The following is a 26,246-nucleotide window of genomic DNA, read 5'->3' as shown; positions in this document are numbered from 1 at the left end:
AGAAAACAAATAAATGTTCACCAGAGGAACACAGGGTGGAGAAGATGCAGAGGTAAAGTATGGAGACATGTGAGTATGACCAGAAGAAATAAAAGTAGAATGGAGGTCACACTGGCAAGAAGAGGACATAACAGCTTGTACACTCTTAAGAACAACGGACATGAAAAGAGGGCTTCTGCAGGTACTAATGCTAATAGCAGATGCTGATTTTCTGAAAGGTTACTCCAAGAGTGGTGTGAAAGGAGGGTCTGACTGAAGGAGGAAGCAAGGGGTGCTTGACATGCTACCTTGAAAGATGGTTTATGGAGCACTTTCATGTACACATTAGTTTTAATTAATCCCAGTAAGTCCATAAGCAGTGCAATTCTGTTTACTAGCTTCACCAAAAAAGATGTCAAGATACTGAGACACACAGAGGTTAAATGGTTTCATTAGCATCTGTAATCACAGAGCAGAATAAGAGTTCAGGTATTCAGACCTGACAGAATATTCATGTCAACAGAAATGACTGCTACCATCGTATTGGGAACTAGTGAGGAACATACTTCAGTCAACAGTCCACACAACCCAACACCAACATATCTTTATGTATGAATTTCAAGAAGATGTAAAGACTATTGTAAAAATAATTTCCTGATTCTGTCACTTTAAGAGTTTTACGAAGTTTAGTTAAGAGGATGCACACCAGCCTTTGAGGAAAAGGGAGCTTAACAAAACTGTGAGCTAGAGAATAAAAGCTACCTTAAAATCTTACAGTTTACAAACTATGTATATAAAAGGCTTTAATTTCTTACCTCCATAAACAATGCCAAACTGACCAGAACCAAGCACCTCATCTGCAAAGATCTGGTAAACGCTGCTGATGTCCTATCAAGGAAGTAAGCAAACACCACCAATGTCTCTGACTCAAATACTGAAACACATTTTAATTTTTATGTTAAAGCAAAAGTTTTCTATAATGATCCCTAGAGATTGCTGGTCAATCATTTTGCCTAAAGTAATCAGTTACACGCAAGCTTGTGAAAACACACACCGTGGAAGCTGCTGGACTGAACAATGCCTGGTTTTGCCCTGGCCTTTACATATACATGTGCACCTAGACCCATATCCAAAAATCAACCCCTAAATTTACACTGGGATTGAGATAAGTGTGGAATTGTAACATAAATTCATGTAATGCTCCTCCCTCCCTTTTCTTTATTATTATCATTATTATTATTTTAGTTACTGTTTGCTGCTATCAGAACATTCAAACACTAACTTGAAGTGTGTTGTACCAGAACTGCATTATGGGTATGACTGGTAAAAGATGAATATAAGCAACTTTCTTTGTTTCTTTCAATCTGACCCAAGAGGTGGCAAAGTACGGCTCCTGGCTCTTTCTCTATGGCTTAATTCATGGTTAAGTTTTTAAAATGACTGGACAAATCAAATAATTTTTGATATGTAACTATTACATGAGATTCATATTTTAGTGGCCACACATTTATTAAAACATTCATACTCATTCCTGTGTAGGTATTTGATACAGTGGACAAGTTGGGTAGACTCCACCATGTTATTGTTTAATATCTATCTGGTCCTTTACAGAAAAAAGTTGCCATACACCAACAGAAGGTATATGATTACACACAAAAGTCAAACTTAATCTACTCACTGAAGGTCCTCCTTTTCCTGCCTCCTTCCATTTGCTCCTTCTGGTCCTGTATGTGCATGAATGACCCCCGGCTCACTCCCTCAAGTCAAGACTGTGCTAAATCCCATTTCACCCTCTGAGTGAAGCTCAGGTTATACTTCTTCTTAGGAAGCTTCTGTGGACCAGGATGAAGTAACCTTACCTAATGACAGAGCTTATCACTGTGTAGCATTCTAATGTCACCTTTTAAGTGAAGAAATTCTTATTTTTATTATTAAAAAGAATAGACCCTAGTTTCCCACTTAAAGCTTAGGGACAGCATCACTATGAAGTTTAGCTCAGAGACAGCATCACTATGAAGTTTAGCTCAGTGATAGCATTACTACAAAGTTGAGCTTAGGGACAGCATCACTACTAAGTTAAGCTTAGTATCTTAGCAACTGCTCAGTACCTGGGGACATAGACTTAATCCTGGTAAGACTTTCACATTAATTTCCTTATTTTAATTATCAAGTCTACACATATTGAATAGAATTATTGCTTACCACATTCTCCTGGACCTGAGAGTTAGACACAGAGATACTGGTAGCCAGATCTTCTGTAAAATATAAAAATGAAGTATGAGAAAAGAACAAAATCATTAGCCTATGACTTAATATTATTTACTGGCATGAAAATCAACAGCTCATCAAACTTAAAAAATACACAAATATAGATAATATATTCACTAAAAAGCTATGTATGTACACACACACACACACACTAATCCATCAAGAAATTCAGTAAATAAAATATGACACATCTACACAAAATAATAATCTAAATTATTTAATAAACAATACAGATGCGTAACTGTTGGGTCAGAAAACTAGCTATGATCTCCTATTAAGAGGAGTTGTTGGCCTGGCTCTGTGATAGAACATTTGTCTATTATGTGTGAAGCTTGAGGCCCTGGGTTCAATTACCAGCACTACCAGGAGCAGTAGTAGAAAAAACAAGTTGTAGGGTAGCAGTGTCTGAATTAAACTAAAAATGCTGCTTCTGGGGAGTGAGTGCTATAGGCTGGGGGATGAAGACTGTAATATTTATATCTCTGTACCCCTTATATTGTTTTAAAACATAAAAAGCATGCACCAGGAGACGGCTCCATGGTTAAGAACATTGGCTGTTGTTTCAGAGGACCTGGCTCTGAGTCCCAGCACCCAAAGGGTGGCTCACAACAATCTGTAACTCCAGTCCCAGGGGATCTGACGCCCTCTTGTGGCCTCCAAGGGTATCATTCACATATGTAGTACATAGATATACACACAGGTAAAATAGCCGTGCATATTTTTTTAAGGCTCTCATAACTTTAATTAAAAAACTCAAATTATATAAATTTACACAGTAGTACTGAAATATACCTTTTCATGCATTAGAGAGCAGGTAAAAAAAATTTATGAAAAGGATGCCAAAGTATATGATGTTATTTTTTTGAAAAAGGAAAAGTAAAACCATGTACTAGTTACTATGGGCTCCCATACTCCCAAGTCCTTCCCCACTCAAATAAATGTACGGCTACTGATAAGTTTCCTGAGGGCGGGGGCAGGACTGAGATGGGATGGATCTTTCAAGTGTCCTGAGGACTCTCTCAATTCAAATGACATATTTCTACATCTTGATGAGTTACTATGGTAAACAAAGAAGGTAATAAGGAAAACATGCAAACAAGAAATCAAATTCATTTAGACAACCCAAAGAAACAAAATATGAAGTTTGTTCTATAATTCTACACATTAAAAATAAGATATTACTAATATAAGTAAATTCTTCAGCTTAATGATGGGGGATGGCTTAGTGGGGAAGGACATCTGCTGTGCAAGTGTAAAGATCTGAGTTCAATCCCCAACTCCTATTTGGAAAGGCCACTAGTGGCCTTATGCAGCTCTGTGAGGAGCAGAGACAGAGAGACTGTGGGAGCTTGCTGCCAGTCAGTCCAGTGGGAAGGCTAACCCTTTTTCAGTGAGAGATTGTCTCAAGGAAATAAGCACAGACAACTAGAAAAGATCTGATCCTCACTACTAGTCTCAATAGGTGTGCCCAGGTACATATACTAATACACTAACATACACACATATACCACATGAAAACCCCTATTTAAAAATACTAAGCCAATTCAAAGCTATTTAAATTCACATTTCCTTTTTTTTTTTTTTTTAAAGAGATTCACTATGTAACCCAGACTGGCCTGGAACTCTCTATGAAGACCATGTTGGCCTCGAACTCAAAGACATCTACCTGCTTCTACCTTCTGGAGTGCTAGAATTAAAGGAGTGTACCACCACACCCTGTAAGAAATTCAGATCTTTAAACAACCATCAAGAAAAGGTACATCAAGAGAATTACCGTGCCTGCCACTGCCTTTCTAGCAGCTTGTTTCCTAGTCTCATTTTTTTCCCTCTCAATGGCCTCCTCTATCTGAATTCACCCAGTTTTTCGTACAGGTTCCAGACTGGTTGTAGTATAGAGAGCCAGAGCAACAAAACAGGAGCAGTATCAGTTGAGTGTTAAGCACTATGCCGTGTACTGTGTGCATTTGTTATTCATCCCTCTTTAGATGGAGAGCTCTAGAGTCCAAGATAACATAGCAAAACAGGCAACTGCATTGAGTACATTCTCCATGATTTTCACTCTTAACACCTACAATTCTGTCTGACAGACTTTTAACTAAGCCTTTGGAATTAAAAATAAAATGTGTGTGGATGTGTGGATACTATTCCTAGGGGAATAATTTTTAGTTTTGATTGTTAATTTTGTCCAAATCTCCCCAGAAGTTAAACACTATTGACTATCCATTTATCTATCCTTCCTCAAGTCACACAGAACAGTGAAGATGTACACAATTATAACCTTCTGATGATGCCAGTCTCCCCAGTGAAAGCAAGACCATCCTCTCTACCTCTTCATTTGCCTCTGCCAGGCCTATTCTTGACTGCATTCCAAATTCCAAATCAATTTTTTTACTGTGAAGCCTCTACTTTTCTTACCCAGATCTCAGTTTCTATAGTGAAGCATTCCTTATTTTGTCCTGTACTGTATTTAGTTACTGCCTAACACCCATATATAGCCTTCTCCCTTAAAAAGCCTTTATTATCCTCTTTTGAGTTTTAGTTCAAGTTCTTACACAATGCACAAAAAAGTTGCATAAAATAATATAGGTAAACTGAGAGAAACTTTATTTGGAAAGTTGATACTTATTTCAATATAATGAATGAATTATGTTTCTTTATAATCCCCTATACATATAATTACAAATAAGTAAAAGCAGTATTATACTTTACTTACTATTAGCTATTCATCCAACCTTCATTAAATTTGGATTTAATTTTTATAAGATGTGTTGATGTAATCCTTACCCCTCCCTCCTTCCCTCTTTCTTTTTCACTTGCTATACAGACCAGGCTGACCTCTAACTCATAGATCCTCTGCTTCCATAGTGCTGGTATTAAAGACATGTACCACTGTGGTCACCTCAGTATCTTTTTAATTTCTATTTTGATTAACTTAAAAGTAACATCATTCTGACTTAACAGGTTTTATGTGTATAATGTAAACACATTATTTTATTACTGGTTTATATGCCATCATGAAATAAAATATTAATACTTAACCGCACAAGACTTCATGGATGCTAAGTACTGTAGCACTGCTCTTTGTCTTACGTCTGGCTCCATGTAACATTAATAACTCTACAAAGTAGTTATTATTATAGAAAGGTAAAACAGTTCCTGTCTCAGATCAGAGAGACAACAGGCAGCTGGTAGTTGCAGAGTTTAAATGTAAGGAGACTAATTCTGTAGCTACTCTTGTGGATATATACTGGAGCCACCACTCATTTATGTATTCATGTATATGTGTACATGAATGATATCCAGCATACTTTTATGATAGTATTAACTAATGGCACTGGCTATCAGAGACAAAACTTAAATATTAAAAATGCAAAATAAAAAAAAAGAAAAGAAAAAAAAAAAAAAAAAAAAAAAAAAAAAAAAAAAAGAAAGGAAAGCATAGCCGTGCAGGTATTTCTACAAATACTTAAGACAAGAGAGTAACAAGGTGTTTTCACTTACTGTGGTCTTTTCCTGGACCTGGGGAAGTACAAACACTTGCTTGAGGAGTTACAGGCATGAGGGCCTGGCGAATTGCTTTTTCCCAGTTCTGTGCTACATCGAGTCCAACTCCAGTGGCAGCAAGAACAGGGTTATGAGAGCTGCTCCCATTGTTCTCCCCAACAAAGTACACCACCGTATCAGTGATAATTTCAAAACAGTGTGGGTTACTGCCTTGTGAAATGCTGGTGAAATCTTGTGGTGAAGATACGCGGAGAATTTCTGAAAGTGGAATTTCCTGCAATAAAAGTTAGCCATTGAAAAAACTATGAATACATATTTGTTTTACTTTTTAAATATACTAAAGAATCAAAGATAAGCATTTTTACGAATGGCACCAAGACCAACACAGTATACGGCATATTGATTACATTATGGTATGTCTATCTTAAATGATTTGATTGTCCAGCAATGCTAGAAACAGATCACAGAGTATTAGAGACTCAGGGCACAGGAGATATGTAAAGTGCTTGCTGTCAAGCATGAGAACCTGTCAGATTCCCAGAGCTGGAGGGTGACAGGCAGGGACAGATGGATCTCAGAGAGCTGGCTCATTGGCCGGTTAGTCTATCCAAAACAGTGAGCTCCAGGCTTAGTGAAAGACCCTATCTTAAAAAAATAAGGTGGAGGGGCTAGAGATGGCTCAGTGGTTAAGAGAACTTCCTACTCTTGCAGAGGACTTGGGTTCAGTTCCCAGAATCTACATGGTAGCTCACATCTACATGTAATTCTAGTTCCAGAGGACCCAATACCCTCTCCTGGTCACTATGGGCATCAGACATATTCATACATTCAGGCAAAACACTCATACAAATAAAAATAAAGAAATCTTGGAGAGAAGATGGTTTAGCAGTTAAGAGTACTGGATGCTTTTCTAGAGGACCTGGGTTCAATTCCCAGCAACCACACAGCAGCTTTAAGATAAATAAACAAAAAAGAATACAACTTGTTTATACAACAACAACAAAAGTAAGCTTATACTTCAAAAAAAAAAAAGTGGGCAATAATAGAGGAAGACATCTGACATCCACCTTTGGTCCTGCTTATGTACCTGCATATGATATGCACTGTGTATACACAGGTCCATATGCATGTTGGCTCACATACACACACAGAAACTTGGGGATATAGCAGATCATTAATATGCAGGCAGAAAAGCATTTAGGAGGGCAGTTTTCCTCCGTATCCAACACGTGCCAACTTTAATTAGTCAGTGTCACTCAACAGCTGTCTCTAGTGACTGCTCTTCTGCAAGCAATACCCTTAAGCTGAGAAAGAAATAATGGCAGAAAGAGAATCCTGGGCAGAAATATTGCTTAAGGATTCCTTCTAGTCAATATGTTGGCCTCAACTATCAATTATTTAACGTTTAGTCCAAAAACCACAAGCAATTCATCTCTTTTTGGTGTGTGTACATGTGAAATGGAGGTGGAGGGCAGCTGCTTCAACAAGGATCTAGCAATGACCGCTGTAAACTATATAAAGCAGTCATAAGTACATTCACATGAAAATAAAGTTAACTATATAAAACATCATTGAAACAAGATACAGTTATCATGGTATTTTAATATTTTACAAAATACAAAACCCTTACCTTATAATATTTTGATCCAGATTCATTTTGAAACAATGTTAGACATTTGCTGTCAAGCCTCCAATAATGCCTCTTTCTCTATTAAAAACAGAAGTTAGAAAATGGGTTCATAATTATTCCCTCCAAAGCACTTGCACTTTTCCTTTACCATCCAGTCCTCTATTTTGAGTAGGCTTAAAAATGGGGTTTTAAAACTTCAAACTATAAAAGGGAAATCTAGTGAAAAGTGTCACTCCCACAGGGCCTCTTAACCCATCCCTTACTCTTCCCCAAGTAAGCTATGTTGTTAGATTTTGAGGGATCCCTTCATGGACATGCACATACATGTCTATGGATTATTATTCATATGCATGGATTTATGCAATTTACATATATGCTAAATTTCTAGGCATTGCCAAAACACACACACACAACACACACACACCTGCTTTCCAAGCATAAATAGGCAAGGGGTTCTCAGACTCCAGCCACCCTTGTTCACCCAGCTCCTGGTGCCTATAGGTAATGGCGTACTGGAGGCAGAGCTCAGACCTACACTTCTGTAGTTCCCTAGCTCCAGCTGACAGACCTGAGTTGCATTCAAACTAGAACAGCAGTTAGTGGTAAGATATATAACTGGTCAATGTGCTGAGAATAAAAAGATTCAGTCCTAAACTGATATTCACTCCATCACCACCAGGGCCCAGGCAACATCACACAGGAAGGAGAAAGAGCCAGAGGACAGGGAGCAGTGCTGTGAAATGCCATCTTCAGGGAGTGACATAGCTTCTCATGCTCATAGCAGCTGTGGTTACCTGCACAAAACTACACCAGATCAAGCCAGACAAAATCCTGGCCTAGGTGGAATAGATGATCTTTAGGTATTACCCATTAATGAGGGCTCATTAACAGTGGATAGTTGCTGGGAGGAGGAGAATCATTCACTTTTTTGAGGTTGTGGACACTGGTAAGTTTACATACTCCAACGGGTAGCCAAATACCCTGGCATTTATGGGTAGTACTCATTAACTTGACTTAATGGTTAGCACACACAAAGGCATGAAGGTAAGTGATGTGTTGGGGTGGGGAACATGGGGGAGAAATGGAGTCGATATATTTCACTGTATACATACATGGAATTCTCAAAACTATAGAAAAAAATTAAAAAGATGAGGCTGTTTTGATAGTGTTTTATTTTACATGATTTGACCTAATTTAGTTGTGTATCTCCAACACATGGGTGACAACTTAGATAAGTGGTTCTCAACCTTCCTAATGACCCCAACCATACAAATAATTTTATTGTTATTTCATAACTCTAACTTTGCTTCTGTTATGAATTATAATGTAAATATGTATTTTCCGATGGTCTTAGGTGTGAAAGGGTTGTTTGACCTTCAAAGGGTCGTGATCCACAGGTTGAGAACCATTGACTTAGACCCTTTCTAACTGCATTGTATTATGAAAACTTTTGCTCTCTGATGTACAAAAAAAGAAAAAAGAAAAATGTTATGTTATGAAATTTCTTTTATTATAAATGAAACCACACTTTATGTGTAAGAGTAATTTTATTTCTTTCTGTGATTTCTCTTTTCCTTTTAACTTGCTTTTTTTTTATTGAGCTGTGGTTTTTTATTATCAATTTGTTGGCTTTACTCCCACATTCCATTTTTTTTTTTTTTAAGATTTATTCATTTATTACGTATGCAGTGTTCTGTCCACATGTATTCCTGTAGGCCAGAAGAGGGCACCAGATCCCATTACAGATGGTTGTGAGCCACCTTGTGGTTGTTGGGAATTGAACTTAGGACTTTTGAAGACCAGCTAGTGTTACACCCACTGAACCATTTCTGCAGCCCCTACACACATATTCTTGATTAGCTCTTATTTAAAGTATAAGTTGAATACTTTTTTCAGTTTGTCATTTGTCTTGTTTTTCAGGTTGCCACACAGAATTTCTTTCATGAGATTGGTTCATTATCTCCCCTCTCCAATATGGACTCTTGATAAAATAACTCTTCTAATGTTTCCTCTACTGGTTTAACTTGGAACCATTTATCTATTTAGCTTAGCTACATGTGAAGTGTGATTTATGTTATGGTCTTTTTCCTCCTGAAATGGCTATTTAGTTATCCCAATACTATTTATTAAATTACCCATCATCAGACACACCACTAAACTCTCAAATGTGTGTATATATTTTAAGTTCCATGTTTATAATCCATGTTTTAAGGATTATAATCCATGTCCTTAAAACATGGATTATAAACAAATAAAAAATATTCAGCCATAATCTGTACTGCTGTTACCATATAAAACTTTACTGAAACCACCTAAATATAATAAACACTTCATATTTTTAAATATTTTTATTCTTTGAGCATTCTATAGATGCATACAATGAATTTGTCATTCTTACCCCCATCCCCCATCTCTGCCCAGATCTCACCTCTACCCCTCAACTTTGTATCCCTCCTTTAAAAAATTACCTAGAGTTCAATTGGTACCACCCATAAATTTCTGGGTATGGGGCCATCGGTGATGCATGGTTGACCTACTAGGAGCCATAACCTTAAAGAAGATCAAGTCTCCCTCTTCCAAAGTCCTTGGCTAGAACAGGGACTTATGAGCCCCTCCTCTCTGGAATGGTGACTGGCTTGATCTTGTGCAGACAGCCACAGCTGCTGAGAATTCATGAGCACAGCAGATTCAGCATGTCCAGAAGACACTGTTCACTCAGACCCTCCCCAACTGTGGCTTTTACAGTCCTTCTGGCCATCTTTCTCAATGGTCCCTGAACCTTGGGGAGGAGAGGAGGTCTGACACAGCTCTCACTCCACAGCAGCTTCCCTGAGGAGGTCTAAACATGCAGCAATCTAACTTCATATTATTAACTTCTTAAAAGGTTTATTAGAAAATATTCAGCAAGTCTTAACGGCTACGATATTTACTGACTACAAACATTGTCCTAAACTCTTCTTGTATACATTAGCTCATTTGGATTTATAAAAAGGCATGACTATGAAGACTCTATAGACAAAGAAATGGAGGCATAAAGAAAAAGAAATAACTGTACCATGTTTACAATTATAGCGACAGACTTCTGAGAGCCAGAGTTCTTACTAAGCCACTATGCTGCCTTTTTCTGCTGTTCTACTGTAACTTCACGATTCTTCCTCATTGTTACACTGATCCAAAGAGAACATGTATGTTTATATGGTTTATATACATAAAAACAACTAAAGATATTCAAATGCAATTCTATCATTTTCCATCTTTAGCTATAATCATGTCTTGAGTCATTGTTCTGATAATCCTATAACTTTTACAAGTAGCTGTAGTGTACATAATGTCTTAATATATATTCCACTCTTAATTTTAGATGTGCATAAAGTAAAAGCCATCATCAAGTTTTGCTAGCACATTCAAACGCAATTACTGACCAGGTTATCCCTGCTGGTATAATGGACCATCCACCCTTCCTTCACCATTGTGCTGCTCCTCCTCTTTGTGTGCTTGATGGACTGTACAACCCTCATCAGTGGGATATTATTGCTTGTGGATGGACTAAAAAATATTTAAAATTTATGATCAATATTTCAATGTCTATTTTACACTCATTATAGCCTCATCAAAAATTTAAAAGAAAACTGAACTATTTTTTTCAAAATATAAGACAATGACTTAAAAAGAAAATAAATTAGCCCTGTCTGTTATACTGATGCCCAATTAATGTATCACACTACTATAATACTGTAACTAATAGTTTGTCATGGTCTTTTCTGGAAGGCTGTGGACACATGTGAAAGGGTGAGGGAGGGGGAGATGATGGGTGGAGAAGGATCTTCCGGCCAGGTAACCTGGAGCCTGGGGGGTTCATTTGGGTTTACTGTTGAGGAATTTTCTTACCCTAGGCAGAAGAATAAATTCATAAAGCAAAACATGTTTATTCAACTTCGCTGGGCTCAAATTTCAAACTCAGTATGTCATATTATAGAAAAAATACTCTTAAGGGATATTACTTATAGGTATTAAGAAAATTAAACACTGCAGTAAGTAAAATCAGGCCAAGTAAAATTATATCTGAGAAAATATGCAATTTGGTGCATGTATATGGAAACATTTCAGAAATGTAGTCTTCATTGATCACCTGGTAACCTGTATGTGTGAAGAAACCAAGTTGCTTCAATTACTGGTTTAATACTGGCACCTTGAGGAAGCTCCTCCGCAGCTATATATTTTATCCAAACTCATTAAACAAAGTCCTTTTCTTTTTAAAAAAGTAAAGATTCTTGAACTTTCTATCTCAAGTATATGGAAAAGATAATAAAATTTATTTCAGAAATACTGTGGTGCATGCAAAAAGGAATTAGCCACAATTTAATTAGATTTTAAATTGCATTTAAAATTCCATTTAAAGAAATGCCACCTTCCCTTAATGGAGATGCTGACCTGCCTTTGCCTTTGGCAGCAGTCTAACACATTACCTGATTGTTTTAACAGTTTCCTCATCTCTCTCCACATCAAGATCGGTTGGGTCCAGGAAAAACATTTTGTCTTCTGGTGGGGATGGCTCCTCTGAGTCATCCAAGCCCCTACTGCTGTCACTGTTCATATCATTACTGTCAATATCCATGGGTATATCTGTATCAGTTCCCAGACTGGAAGGTTCTAGGAGAGTTTTAAAAGAATTGCAGTTTAATATCAATGAAGCATCAATGCATCTAATCAGATTAGTCTTAAAATGAACTAGGAAAAAAAGTTTTAAAACTTGAGAAAAGCATCTTTAAGATTCAAGGTGATGGAGTCTTAGCTTGTTTCTTACTTTTTTTTGTGGGCTAGGAGTCAAATTCAGGGTCTTGCAAATTCTAGGGAAGAGATCTACCACTGAGAAAGTATATATAAAAAATATCAGATATGGGAGCTGTATTCAGAATATTTAAAGAAAGTCTTCAATTCAATGATAAAAGACAAAATATTTATTTAAATGCTGATGGGATATTAGCCTGTACAGTGGCTCTGGGAGGCTGGCAGGTCTTCAAAATGTTAAACATAGTTACAAAGTTCCTCAACCATCTACTATATCTGGTATCTGTCCAAGTGAAATAAAAAACACTTCCACAGAGAAGTAATACTACAGTGTGCAAAGCAACATTATCCCAAACAACTCCAAAGTAGGTATACCTCAAACACCTACTTATTAGTAACTACAAAAAATAAACTGCAATCATTTGTCTGAGAGCAGCATCACTTGTCCATAAGAAACTGACATAGTTACAATATATCTGAACTCTGAAAACATTATGCTAAGTAAAAGGAAACAGCCACCAGACTACATATTTATTGTATAACTGTATTGACACACAATTTCTAAAACAGACAAGCATAAAAGTATAAAGTTGTCTACTAGTTGCCAGAGGCTAACTACTAATGAGCAACATTCATTGATCCCTGTATTCTGAACAAAACTATAAATTATGTAATTTTGTGGGGAAATAAAAATTCCTGACATTAGAAGAGCAATGGCCATATAACTTTGTGAATATATCAAATGGGTAAACTATAAAACAAACAGATCTCAGCAAAGCTGCTACAAAATACCAAGTCATTATGCCATCTATAAATGGAAAAAAAAATTAGTTATGTCAGATTATCACAAAAATAAAGCATTTGAACAGGCAATTCGGGGAGGGGCATATATAACTAACCAGTGAACACTTGAAAGATGTTCAAACTCATAAGTAACCAGATAACTGCAAATTAAAATGAATATATGATATTTCATATCCATTTATCAAAAGGAGAAAAGCATAAAAATGTGTAAAGCTAGACAAGACTTTAGGCATGAAAAAAACCAATCATACTCTACCAATGATGTCAACTAGCTATGGTGTAAATGAGAGGTTTTCCCCAAAATCTGTGTATTAAACCTACCTTCTGAGGTAATGGTATTCAGAGGTGGGACCCTTGGTAGGCGATCTGTTGTGAAGGCTCTGTGCCTATGATTTGCATTAGTGCTCCAAAGAGCTTATTCGCACATTCCAGAATGTTACCATGGAGTTAAATAACGTCTTCCATGAACCAGGAGGTAAGACTCTCATCAAATTCAGAATCTGCTGGCACCCTGGACTTCGAAGCCTTCAGAACTATGGGCAATTAGTTTTTGTTGTTAATAAACTACCCCACCTATGGTACTTAATACTAGGCTAAACAGATCCAAGACAAGTGATAGCCATGGAAAATATGCAGAAAATGTTAGATTCTCAAGGAGTTGGATTTTCAATCCTTAGTCTATTCCTGGAAGTTTATTTACATTTACTGTTATCTCTAATATAAATTCTTAAAGGAAACTGATGTCAGAAGCCTAAAGCACGTACTCATTTGTCCCCATTCCAAAAGCAGGTAATGGCTTCACTTGTGATGTCTGAGAGGAAGATTACTTGAGAGAAAGACCAAAGAGCCAGAGTTCAAATTCTAGCTCTGCCATTTCTTAGCCCTAACTCTTAGACAAATTAATTAATGTAATTGTATTTTAGACACTTATTAGGATGACCTCAGAAGGCTGTTCTTACACGGGAAGACGGGAAGGCATTAATTACTACTGAGTGGTGTCACTGATCTCTGTATTCTGCTTAGTTTACATTAAGTCAGAAGAAAACCTTGAACAAAGCCAGCATAATAAAATATGTGAGCAACCTTACCCAGAGAATACACAGAGTTGTGACCTTTTCTATCTTTTATAAAAGCTATAAAAGATATGTAATTTTACCTCCATTGAAAGTAACCTCGCCAAGGCAGTCTCTTGGTACTTTTGAAGCGCAGCGTTTGTGGCAGTTGAATTTGCAATCTGAATAAAAATATTCATTTAATCAGGTAAGATCATTTAAACAGGTAAGATCAGATATGATTATACTTCTTTAAACCATTCAAAGAAGAGTATCTCCCTCCCTCTAAGAACTCAAGCTTGAATGATAGTCTGATCTCCACTTCTGATGGCATTTAATAGTATTTTAACCCAACCAAGGGATCAATTTCTTTGTGGAGTAAAGCTAATGTCATTTGTGGGATGCAGACATGCTGGCAGTCCCACCTCTCCTCCTCTTCCTTCATGAAGAATCAAAGGCATGCATAGATTTTCTACTTACCAGCCATGTGATTTTATATTAATTAATTTAAAGGAGAACGAGTCCCATTAATTCTTATATACTTGCTTTGATGGTTTCTTTTTTTAACAGTATAAAAAACTGGAGATCAAAGTAATATGGCACTCACAGCTTTTTAAGCTAACTGTAAGAACCATTTTTATAGCAAATATTTCTGAAACTTAGATATTTTACACTTGTATAAAAAACATATATGAATTATACCAGGAATGTAAGCAATCCTACCTTTACACTGCATGCCTTGGCGGAAGAGGCCTTTCAGTAGCCGTTTGCAGTACTGACATATTGTTGGACGGCCATAGGAATGGACAGCAAAAGTGTGTGGAACTTTGACCCTGCACATCACCATCTTTTCCATCCAGATTGGACGACCACTCCAGGATGGAATTCTCTTACTTGGTTCTTGGTGAGCATGTGACTAAAATGTAAGTAATTTCTGTCAGTATAATAAGTTAATATTAAAAATGAAGTGTTGGGGGTAAAGCTCAAACACACGTTATTGGGAATACTACTAAAGTCAGTTTTTAAAAACTCTGGATCTCAACAGTTTCCACTGGAGTTAATTTACCAGCATTTGCATGAGGACTTTTGAAGAATCTGAGCAATTGCTAACACAAGAACAAAGCGTGAAAAATTACTTTATCAGGATCATTTCAAAGAGCAGAGAAAACACCAGCAGATTTCAGTTTTTGGCACCTTTGAAAAGAAAGATAGAGTTAAGATAGTAGCAATGTTGACTCCAGACTACTGCAGGGCAATATCCATTTGACTTAATGGAGGCAATTCATATGACAGCTCAGTCATTTGGTTTATTTCTCTACATTTTCAGAGTGTCACAAAACACACTGGTGTTTAGAAGATGGGATTAAATGTTGAGCAAGGGGAGGATAAAGGGTCCAATCATGAGTCCAAAGCACTGATGATGGAGGAGTGTTGCCCTCCCACTCCCAATGGACTTGAACAATTTCCCACCACCAAGAGTTGGCCTACAGTTTGTTCTCCTCAGGGCCTACTGATTGATTTTGCTGTTGAGTTAGGCATTCTCTCTTTCCAAAGCTTCCTTTACAATGGAGCTCATTCTACCACCAACAAAAGCAGGTTCCTCAGCCAACCAGATAGTGTTCTATACCACATAGACAGACACACAATTAGCATTTGCTAGATACATTTGCATTCATTTTACAATAAAAACCAAAACCCAACAAGGAATTTATGATATGTTAATACCCATTCAGAGCTGACCAAGCAGTTAATCCCAGAAAAAGCACTGAACTGAGGAATCACTGTGCCTGCTCATGTTGCATTACTGAAAATACCCTGAAACAAAATTTAGCTTCACAAATTTCTGAACAATATTAGAGTATGTTTGTAGGAATTTGAACTAAATGATGGCAGACAAAACATAAACTAAACAGTGTAGGGATAATAATTAGATTTTTAAGCAGTTCCTTGATATTGCAAATACTTTCTAGTTTTTACAAGTTTTTTTTCTCCAAGTAAAGCTAAAAAATTAAAGAAAATTAAAATTGCTTATTTAGCTTAAGAGATAAGTGGATTTTTGTAACCATGGCTCTCTCTAAATAAAGGGAATCATCAAACTAAATTATAAGCCAGTTCAGTGCAACTCATTCTAATCATTGAATATGCACCTACTGATTATTATATGCTAAGTGCTATGCTATACATTCAGAACACAACACACAATCCTGCTTTTTAAGCACACAGACCGAGTATCTCCCCCAGATGACTGAAAAGATTACATTACAATCGTGTGCCTTTCAATGTCAGAAATGGCATTCTGAGCTTGTCCAGATGCTCTAGCAACCAGCAACATTTAAAATGCAGGTGTGTCAGTCCACTTTACATCTCCTGCTCCTTCATCCACTAATTCAGATCTGCTCAAGTTCAAATCAGACAAGACACAGTAAAACTGGTTTAGCTGTCAGTCACTATTTTCTAGTGGCATGTCTTTTCACATGCCAATAGCCAGTTAGTGCCTTTGTTCAGGTCCTGCTGATATCAGGGCATTAGGGACACAGCACAGAGCACAATTACCAGGTACAATTCTGGATGGGTGGCTATAGCAGTCACCTGTCAATATAAGGGATTACTTAAATTCTATCCCCATCTAAATTTGAAACTGGACTCAGAGATTAAAATCAGTGGCTAATAAACATTTTTCTTCCTACCTCTGTATGCTGACTCACAATCTGATGCCATCAGTCACATGTCTTGGTGAGGATGGCAGGAAAAGTATGGCAGCCTTAATGAGCAGTTGAAGGGAAAGGGATGTCAGTAGATTTAGCAAGAGACCTTAGATGTGTGTAGGTTATATGTAAATATTGTGCCAATGTCTATAATGGATTTCACTATCTGCTGAAAGTCCTAAAGTAAGCCAATACCCTGTGAATACTACAGGATGGCTGTACTTTTCCCCTTTCTCTGTCTTTCTGCTCTCCCCTAGGCTCCTAATGATCAACTGTGTATAGCTGCCACCAAAGCATCATTTGCGGGGCTCTTAAAGGAATATACTTCTCTGTGCCAGATAGGTTCCCTGTGTGGTTCAGTATATAAGATATACTCATTTTCTACTATCAGTTTTCTCCCAACCCTTACATATGACTATACATAGCTTCTCATTCTCAGTCTCTATACCATAGTATTCCTTTTCTACTTTTTTTAAAACACACACACAAACAAACAAACAAACAAACAGGTGTTTGTTGTTGCTGTGGCAGGCTCTGACTGATCTAGAACTCATGATTCTTGCTTGAGTACTAGGATTACCTTTCTCTTATATACTGGCTAAGTAGTATATAAACATTAGATTTTTACAAGAGGATTACATAATTTTTACTTTGATACCTCAGTTTGTAAAGATTTTGTTAAATAGACAGTAGGCTAAAGCCTTGCACTGTGCTAGTATACAGAAGTCCTGATAGCACTAATATGTGAAGGGCAAAGGTTATAAAAACTACTAATGACAAGATTACAATTTACAGATGTAAGCCATTTCAAGTACTGCCAAGCACACAGATCTTCATTACATTTCTATATTTATCCTTGAACAATACACTAGAAGAAAAAATAACTAATGAAATCTGAACTTAATTAAAGTAATTCCTATTAATGTGTCCTATGATTCTGGAAAGTCAATTAACCATTCTGTGTCCCCAGAGAATAGTCCTGCAGATAATAGGTCTAGCAGAAGCAGCTCGCTCATTCACTCCTTGTATTAACTAAGTACCAAGTATTGCACTAAGTAAAGTGAGGCACATGAAGATAGAACTTCTCTGAGTTTATAAACCTCTTTATGTCTTCTACAGTCATGATAGAAATAGCCTTGTGTGCAGACAAAGCAATCTCAGAGTTATGATAAAAGGTTTTACTCCCAATAGGCCTGTTTTCATCTTTACACAGTGAGGCATTATAGCTTGACTTTGGCTTTTGTTTGTTTAGTTTTAGAAACTTATTTTTCATTTTCTATAATCTAGTGCGCAAACACTAGGCAGAATGTTAGACTCCCAAACAGGAAGGTTTCAAAAGTGTGATGGTACCCAAAGAATAAGGTACATTATAGGTCTAGGTAAAGGTATTTTTAGACTACTGCCATGTGGGTCAGCAAACTGACTGGAAATACCTGTCTGGGAAAGACATGCTGCCAATGTGGGTGGCGTCACTGATGAGGCTGTGGGTCCAGATGCAACAAAAAGCAGAAACAATGCTCATTTCACATACTATGCTATCACTGTGTATGCCAGACTCCACATGCACTAGCCTCTAAAGGTAGACTTGTACAGAAACTGTCCAGGGATTTCGAATCAGCAATCCCTCATATTCTGAGGCTTCTAGTTTCTAAATAACTATTGGTTTCTCCTGCTTCCTAGTCTATAAATCCTGTAATGTAAATACACACACACACACACACACACACACACACACACACACTACTGTACAGGTTTTGCTCCTCTGGAGATTCCTAACATAGTTACCTAGTGGAGAGAGACAAGCAGAGTTGTGTATTAGAGACAAGCAGAGTTGTGTATTAGGAAAATTCACCTGATGGTTACATGCACGATTAAGTGAAGCATGGAGACTAGGTGCCAGGATAATGGCAAGGAGGCTCACACAATGGTCTAAGTGATAATGCAATCCCAAGGGGGTACAAAGCACAACCTATTGCTATTGGTAGACATGGTCATCATTATTACCTTTAAAGTACCTAAAGTGTAGCAACATTACTATACACTGCTGTCACCTGTTTTAGGACATCATATGTCCTGTAAAACCACTAGGAATAACTAGTAAAATTCCTTGTATGACCTGAGAATACATACCTCTTCACTGAGAAGGGGTACACATTCAGACTGCAGGGGTCTTGGAAGTGAGAGGCCAGGTCCCGGCAGAGATACATTTGACAGACGTCTCTTTCTTACTCCACTACAGTTATTTGGAATCTTGAAGGCACATCGTTTATGATAATTTAATCCACAGCCTAAGTATATTTTAAGAGTAAAATATACAATTTTAAAATGTAATTATTTGAAACATGACACTTAAAAACCAGCATCTCTTTATTTAATTTATTTTCTCTGGAAACAATACCAACCTTAATTAAGAACTCAGATAACAGACTATGTGGAAGGTCACAAATTCAAGAACAGTAAAAGTGTAGAAAGATTTATTTAGAAAAGTTAAATAATTAGAGCAGTGAATCTTGACTTATGATAGCTAAGACAATCATCCGGAAATTTATTTGAAATAGAAATTACTAGACTCATCCCCAGAATCAGAAACTCTGGGGGGTAGAGCCCAGGAAAGCATGCTTTATGATACTTAGCAAATGTTCAAGAGCTATCCAGAGGCAAACTGTGGCCTGTATATAACAAATCTCCAATGATGAGAAAATTACATGGAATGTAAAACCTCAGTGTTCATGAATATAAAATAATACTAAATAATAATAGAGTAACAGTATTATATGTAATACATAACACATGTGTCATGTATGCACAGGTATGTGTGTATGAGTGTGGAGATCAGGTATCTACCTCAGCTGTCATTCCTTAGGAGGCATCCACCTTGTTTTGGGGACAGGGTCTCTCATTGGGACCTCGAGATGTACAAAAGCCCTAGCGATTCTCTTGTCTGAAAACTTCCCAAACACATGTCACCACACCCAGTTTTTCTTTTCAGGTCCTCATGCTTATGTGACACGCATGTTACCAACTAAGACATCTCCCCTAGTCTATACATATGATTCACAAGTACACAGTCTGCTGTTTAGTTATACGTTACCTATGCTTAACTGCTGAGTTTTTAAACAATGTAAATTTTTTTTTGTGTATGAATGTTTTGTCTTTGTGTATGAATATGCACCACATGCATGCCTGGTGCCCTTGGGCATTAGATCCTCTGGATCCTCTGAAACTCAAGTTTTATATGGTTGTGAGGCACCATGTGGGTACTGGGAATCGAGCCCAAGTCCTCTGAAAGAGCAACAGGTGCTCTCAGGTGATGAGTGATCTCTCTGGTTCCTATGGTTCATTTTATATTATGACAGCAGAGGTAAGTCACAACAGAAACCACACAGGCTACAAAACCTAAATAAAGTATTTGCTTGTCATTACTTTACAAACAAGTTAACTGACCCTCCACAGTAGAAGACTGTTTCTTAATTAGACTTATGCCCCTGTAGCCTTCCCTAGCAATTCCAACTCACAATAATTTGACATTTTACCACTGTACAGAAAAAACTAAAAACAGGCAATAGTTATTAAGCCACTGTTTTGGGTCAAGTATTGTATTCACATTACCTTCTTGAACCACTCATGAAACTGGTGGAGTAGACTCCTTTCACAGAGAAACCACTGCTCAAGTTACTTATGCAATGGGACCAGTAGGTGGAGGCAGAGGAAAGGACAAGAGCTCTCAGCTTTGCAATTCTAACCCTTACCACCTAGACACCAACTACGACCCTAGCCATTCACTGGCAAGTCAAAAAATGTAAATGTAAAATCCTCTTTCAAATTAATACATGAATCTCAAAGCACTTACCTTCACATTTTAATCCTTGACGTACCAATCCCCAGAGCATTTCACCACAATAATCACAAAAAGTAGGTGCTTTATAAGAATGTACATAGAGAGTATGAGGGCGAATCTGGAAGTCTTCTACTGTGGCCAAGGCTTTTTTGAAAAAATAAAAGCAAAAACAAAATTTTAAACCATATTTTATAATGGCAAAGATGTTAGGAACAGTCACCATATCCATTTATATTAAAATACAGGGTAACTTCTCTGAAAGTTTCATCTAACCACAAAATAAATTATTTTCAGCAATTAAAACTGTGATCTAAAATATTTGACTGCATTTATTTATTGTGTGTGTACACGTGTGTTGGGGAAGGAGTGTGTGCATGACATGTGTGGAAGTCAGAGGACAACTTATAGGCTTGAGTTCTCTCTCCTTATCATGTGTGACCTAGGGGGCGAGGGTCAATGTCAGGTTGTAAGACTTGGTAGCAGAGACCTTTATCTTCAGAGCCCAATCCTGTGATCTGTAAGCAGTTCCTTGGAAGTTCAACAGCTTTAAATGTGTTAAGCTCCAAATAAGCCAAGGTGGAAGTCCGTAGGTTGGGTATAACAAACGCATTCTCTCATGATGACAAGATGGCAAATAGCTATTACATCTTCTTTAGCCCATTTAAAAATTGTTTAGATTAGGATACACCGAGAAAGAAAACACTGAAGTAAATGGTAAAAATAAAATTATTATGGGACTTAACCTCATTGTCAAAATGTTTCTGTGAGAATAGATATTGAGTTTAAACAGATTGCCAGGGCTCCTTTCTCCTCCATGAACAACGGAGCAATAGATACAGATATATTTCTTTCACTTCAACCTGAAAGTCAAGAGTGATGACTCTGTGGTTTGATGAAAGGTCCAAAGCCAAGAGGGAATGTGGTGTTGTGGTGTAAGATCAGCACTGGGGGACTAGGTAGATGGAAGAATCAGAAACAGATGAGAAGTGTTAGGACCAATAAGGAAAATTGGATAGGCTGAAAGATGAGTGTGGGAGGAAGATGACCACTTGTCATTCCCTCTTATCAATCTCCCGTTCTTGTCAATCAAAAGCATGCCCTCATTGTGCCACTCTTCCTCTGGCACACTATTCACTGGCCATCTTATCCCCATGCTGTTGGGTGAGATTGGAAATGGTGAGTTAGAGGACAGGGAATGGCAAGAAGGGACAAGGCAGGGACAGAAGTGGGCTGTATCCACTGGGAACAGGAAGGGAAGAGACGTTTTTAAATTGTACAGTATTGTCACTTTCTCTTCCAGGTCTTTGATATTTCTCCTTTTATCCAGATTCTCTTTTTGGAACCTCAGTTCTCTCCATCTATGCTTTTTACAAAAAGGGAACAACTTTAATTTTGTTGTATTTTTTCAACTCACAGATAATTTCTTTTCAGTTTAAATGGTAATTCCCCAAGCTTCAAAAACACTTGATTCAATTTGTTTTTCTATTTTCTTATTGTTATATAATCTTCCTGAAAGAGAAAGCCATGCAGAAACCATTACTACACATTAAAGAAGCAAGCAATTACACAGTACCAAAGCCAAGAGTGACAGAACACAAAACTATAGTAAATACTCTTTATGGGAGAAAAATAAAGGGAAAAACCCAAAAGGAGCCATTGCTTACCTGACAGAACAACTTCTACAAGATCTCCTTCGTGTATGTCATCTGCTGAGGTGATCAGCTGCAAAATGTTTTCTGAGTTCATGTCGTGGCGAAAGAGAAGAATTTTATCATACATGCCAAAGAATCCACATTCTGGAAACTGTAGGAAAACAGACCTGTGTCAGCATCCCATAGCTTTCTACTGGTGTATATATGCTACAAAAGAACGTTAAAGTTTTCTAGCTTAATGCTGGCAACTAACAACTCCTTTAATATTGAAAAGGTGAACCTTGTACTTAAATATCCTGGTTAATTTTAAAGCTAAAAACAGAAAAGTAAATTTGCAAATAAATAATCATTACCTTAAAACACAGGTCTCTTACAAAATTCAGACTTCTAAATTGCTCTAAGAGAACACAATCTTCCAATCACTCTGTTCTTAGCCTGCAAGGAAAGTACTTGTTTCCATTCATTAGAGGGTACTGCTCAATACATGATCAGCTATTGCTAGTCTCTGGATGTGACATATAAGATGTCCATGAACTGTTAAAGGTTTGTTCCTTCTCTATTGGTAGTAACTGAAAAAAGTAAAACCTGAAACATCAGTTAAAGAAGGAAAGAAACATTCAGATAAATGCATGGCCTAGAGAAGATACAATACTGCAAGAGACACATGACATAATGGATAATGGTAGCATGAACAGGGAGTGGCCCAGTGTTTATGTAGCATGTGGACTGTCCAGGGCAATCCTCAGCACTGAACAAATACCCAAGTGCAGGTAAAAGAAGGAGTGCAGAAAATATTACAAATAAGTATTTAAAATAAAACCTTTGTAGATCAAGAGGCTACAAGATGATGGTATTGACAGCAAACAGTCATTTTCTAAATAAGCAAATACTAATAAATATGACAAATTACTGAGTGACAAGAGGAAACATTCTAGTGGCTGGCTTTCGAAAATCCTACTATTTATTACAATATAAGTATGTTTCTTAAGATAGGAATGATCTGAAAGCAAATGTCAGAACTGAAATAACAGGAAACATACTGAAAAAAATGGAGAAAAGACTAAGTATTGCCACTGAAATTCAGGGAACCACTGTGGCTAATCCTTAAAAACATCCGAGGTTTAGAGGCATGACTATATTAAAGATAAACATCTATAGAGAAACAGGAAACAAACCACAAGCTCAGAGTTTTAAAATGTCTAAACAACATACAAAATAAACAGAAACAATCTTCTAAGGAAACGATTATACAGATTTTGCTATTTACTATTCAAGAACTTTAAAAATTCAGAAATCAGGTGTTCACAAATGAGAATGTGACTCAATTCTGCTCACACATGAAAGTCATGTTACAATTTTGAAGAAATGCACTTCCCCTCAGTACCAGCATGGCTCAGGAAATATCACAGAAGAAGGGCTGGATAGACTGTAAGAGCCAGAGGCTGGGGTAGACAGAAGAGAAGCAGAATCTTCTGGATGTGACAGGACTGATGCATCCATGAACCCTCAGCAGCCCTGGTTGCCTGTAGAAGACCTGCACAAGAGCAAGTCTTCCATTCCAACACAGTGGGAAGGATGTCGCCCACAACCCTAACTGAGGAGCTACGCACAGGTGATAGAGAGATTTTATTTAAGGGTGTGGTTCCTAGGAAGGCTGCCCATGTTCCAGTGGATGGATCCACATTCAGGAGTATACAAGTAATACAAATGGACTCCAGTATAAAAAGAAAAACTGGACAAAAAGTTGGTGGTGCAGGGAGGTGGGGGTGAATCTGAAAGTAGTTAGGGGGAAGGAATAGAGGTGAATACGATCAAAATAAATTACATCAACTTCTTAAAGAATTAAATTAATAAAACATTTAAAATATTATAAATAATTATGTTCAGGCTTTCTTTTCAAACAGATGTCTGAAGTTTAAATTTACTTTTAAAATATTACTCATTATATTTTATTGGTCTTAAAAAAAAAAAGTTTTAGATGTACAGAAAAATTCATTTAAAAAAAAAAAAAATCACAGCCAGCAGCGCAGCCCTGGCTCCCACGGATCTGCCTCTTGCTTCAAGTGTTTGGACAGAGCAGACCCGGGCACGCCCTCCGTTAGCTGGGTCCCAGCAGCTTCTGTCCGGCCTCTCCAGTCGCAGCCTCCAGGACCATCTCCTCGCCCCAGGCTCCTAGGACCAGCCAGCTCCGTCCGCACATAGCGCCTCAGCCATGGCCTCCCAGGTTCGTCAGAACTACCCTACCGAAGTGGAGGCTGCCGTGAACCGCCTGGTGAACCTGCACCTGCCCTGCGGGCCTCCTACGCCTCTCTGGGCTACTATTTTGATGGGGATGACGTGGCTCTGGGCGGTGTAGGCCACCTCTTCTGTGAATTGGCCAAGGAGAAGCGCGAGGGTGCCTAGCGACTCCTTAAGTTTCAGAATGACCTCAGGGAACGTGCACTCTTCCAGGATGTGCAGAAGCCATCTCAAGATGAGTGGGGTAAAACTCAGGAGGCCATGGAAGCTGCCTTGGCCCTGGAGAAGAACCTGAACCAGGCCCTCTTGGATCTTCATTCCCTGGGTTCTGGTCGCACAGACCCTCATCTCTGTGACTTCCTGGAAAGCCACTTCCTGGATGAAGAGGTGAAGCTCATCAAGAAGATGGGCAACCACCTGACCAACATCCCTAGGTTGGCTGGGCCCCAGCCAACGCAGACTGGTGTGCCCCAGCCATCTCTGGGCGAGTATCTCTTTCAGCCGCTCACTCTCAAGCATGACTAGGAGGCCTCCCCTTCCAAGGGGCTTCCCTCCCTCTGCTCTGTACCAGCCAACCTCAGGACCCTCACCCGAACCTCTCAAGCCACTAGGCAGCTTTGTAACCGCCCTGAAGCCCCTCTCAGATCTTGGACCAAGTAAAAATAAAGCTTTTTGAAACAGCAAAATTAAAAAAAAAAAAAAAAAATCACACAGCATTGCCATTTACCCAGTTTTCCCATTATTAACACTTTATGATACTTTTATACCAAATGTTATCATATTTTGTTCAGGTTTCCTTAGCTTTTACCTAATGTCCTTTCTCCTTTCCAGGGTCCCATCCATGAATTCATGTGACTTTGAGCTGTCAGGTACTGTTATGTCTTTTTGGATATAACAATTTCTCACGTTTTGCAGTTTCTGGAGTTTTCTGTATATTGCTCACTGGTCATGTGTTTTATAGTGTGCCTCACTAGAGGAACTGTCTAATGTTTATCTCATTATTAGACTGAGATTTGGGTTCTGAAGAGACTGACCACACAGGTAAAGTGCCATCCTCACTTCATTCTCCCAAGCCTGACTGTGCCCTGTAGTGGGTTATTCACTTTGTCTCCTTCTGTAGTCCCAATTCATGTAAACCAATGCTGGCTTTGGAGTTGGATTTGGCGTCTCTAAATTCAAGCATGTTGTTAAGATTAAATTCACGGTTTCTGCCTTAAATCAAGAAGCCAATTGGTGTAAGGCAGAAGAAAACAAATTCTGGGGACTCATTTCTTATACGCAATTTTCTCTCTGAAATCCTAATTTTCTCATATACATTTTAATGCTTATTATTGCCTTTCCCTTATGCATACTTTAAAACGTGAAAATTTTACTTTAATATTGATGTGTAACTTTTCCACAAGGAATAATAACAATTCCTAACAGCAGTCTTTGAACTCTCTGGAAAGAAGATGGGGCCCCACGTCATCGTTTCCACTTGACTCAACCTGAAGCATCTGAACTACAAACATCACCCTAAAACCAGTTTGAGACTGTTTTGCTTGAGACAACTCATGACTAGCTAGCTGTAATGGTGCACCTTCTTATTACACCCTGGCCAGAGTTTCAAATAGAACTACAGTCAAGCATTTTCTGCCACACAGTGACTATGTCACAGCCAGTTTTGTTGAGAAATTTGGTTGCTAAAAATTTTCTTCCTACAGGAGCAATCATCATCCCATTTCAGCAGGAAGTAAGATAACGACGCCCCCTTTCCCTACCCTTGGAATTTGGGGATAATAGTCATCT

General features: G+C 37.9%; 1 protein-coding gene and 1 pseudogene across 1 annotated transcript in view; one reads left to right on the top strand and one right to left on the bottom strand.

Moving 5' to 3' along the window:
* The window catches only part of Prkd3 (protein kinase D3), a 67,179-nt gene that overhangs the window by 11,417 nt on the left and 29,516 nt on the right, over positions 1–26,246 (bottom strand). Inside the window, exons 3-13 of the mRNA XM_051177888.1 lie at positions 22,233–22,371; positions 20,581–20,712; positions 18,861–19,018; positions 14,749–14,941; positions 14,130–14,207; positions 11,848–12,031; positions 10,804–10,927; positions 7,382–7,459; positions 5,749–6,025; positions 2,182–2,234; positions 795–867 (exon numbers count right to left, since the gene is read on the bottom strand). Of these exons, the coding sequence (XP_051033845.1) occupies positions 795–867; positions 2,182–2,234; positions 5,749–6,025; positions 7,382–7,459; positions 10,804–10,927; positions 11,848–12,031; positions 14,130–14,207; positions 14,749–14,941; positions 18,861–19,018; positions 20,581–20,712; positions 22,233–22,371 (1,489 nt within the window). The remainder of the gene's footprint in view (positions 1–794; positions 868–2,181; positions 2,235–5,748; positions 6,026–7,381; positions 7,460–10,803; positions 10,928–11,847; positions 12,032–14,129; positions 14,208–14,748; positions 14,942–18,860; positions 19,019–20,580; positions 20,713–22,232; positions 22,372–26,246) is intronic.
* On the top strand, positions 24,433–24,984 carry LOC127217031 (ferritin light chain 1-like; annotated as a pseudogene).

The sequence above is a fragment of the Phodopus roborovskii genome, unplaced genomic scaffold, assembly GCF_943737965.1.
Source record: "Phodopus roborovskii unplaced genomic scaffold, PHOROB, whole genome shotgun sequence".
NCBI classification, from domain to species: domain Eukaryota; kingdom Metazoa; phylum Chordata; class Mammalia; order Rodentia; family Cricetidae; genus Phodopus; species Phodopus roborovskii.
Note: the sequence above shows the minus strand (reverse complement) of the source record. Positions and strands in the feature narration are given on the sequence as shown.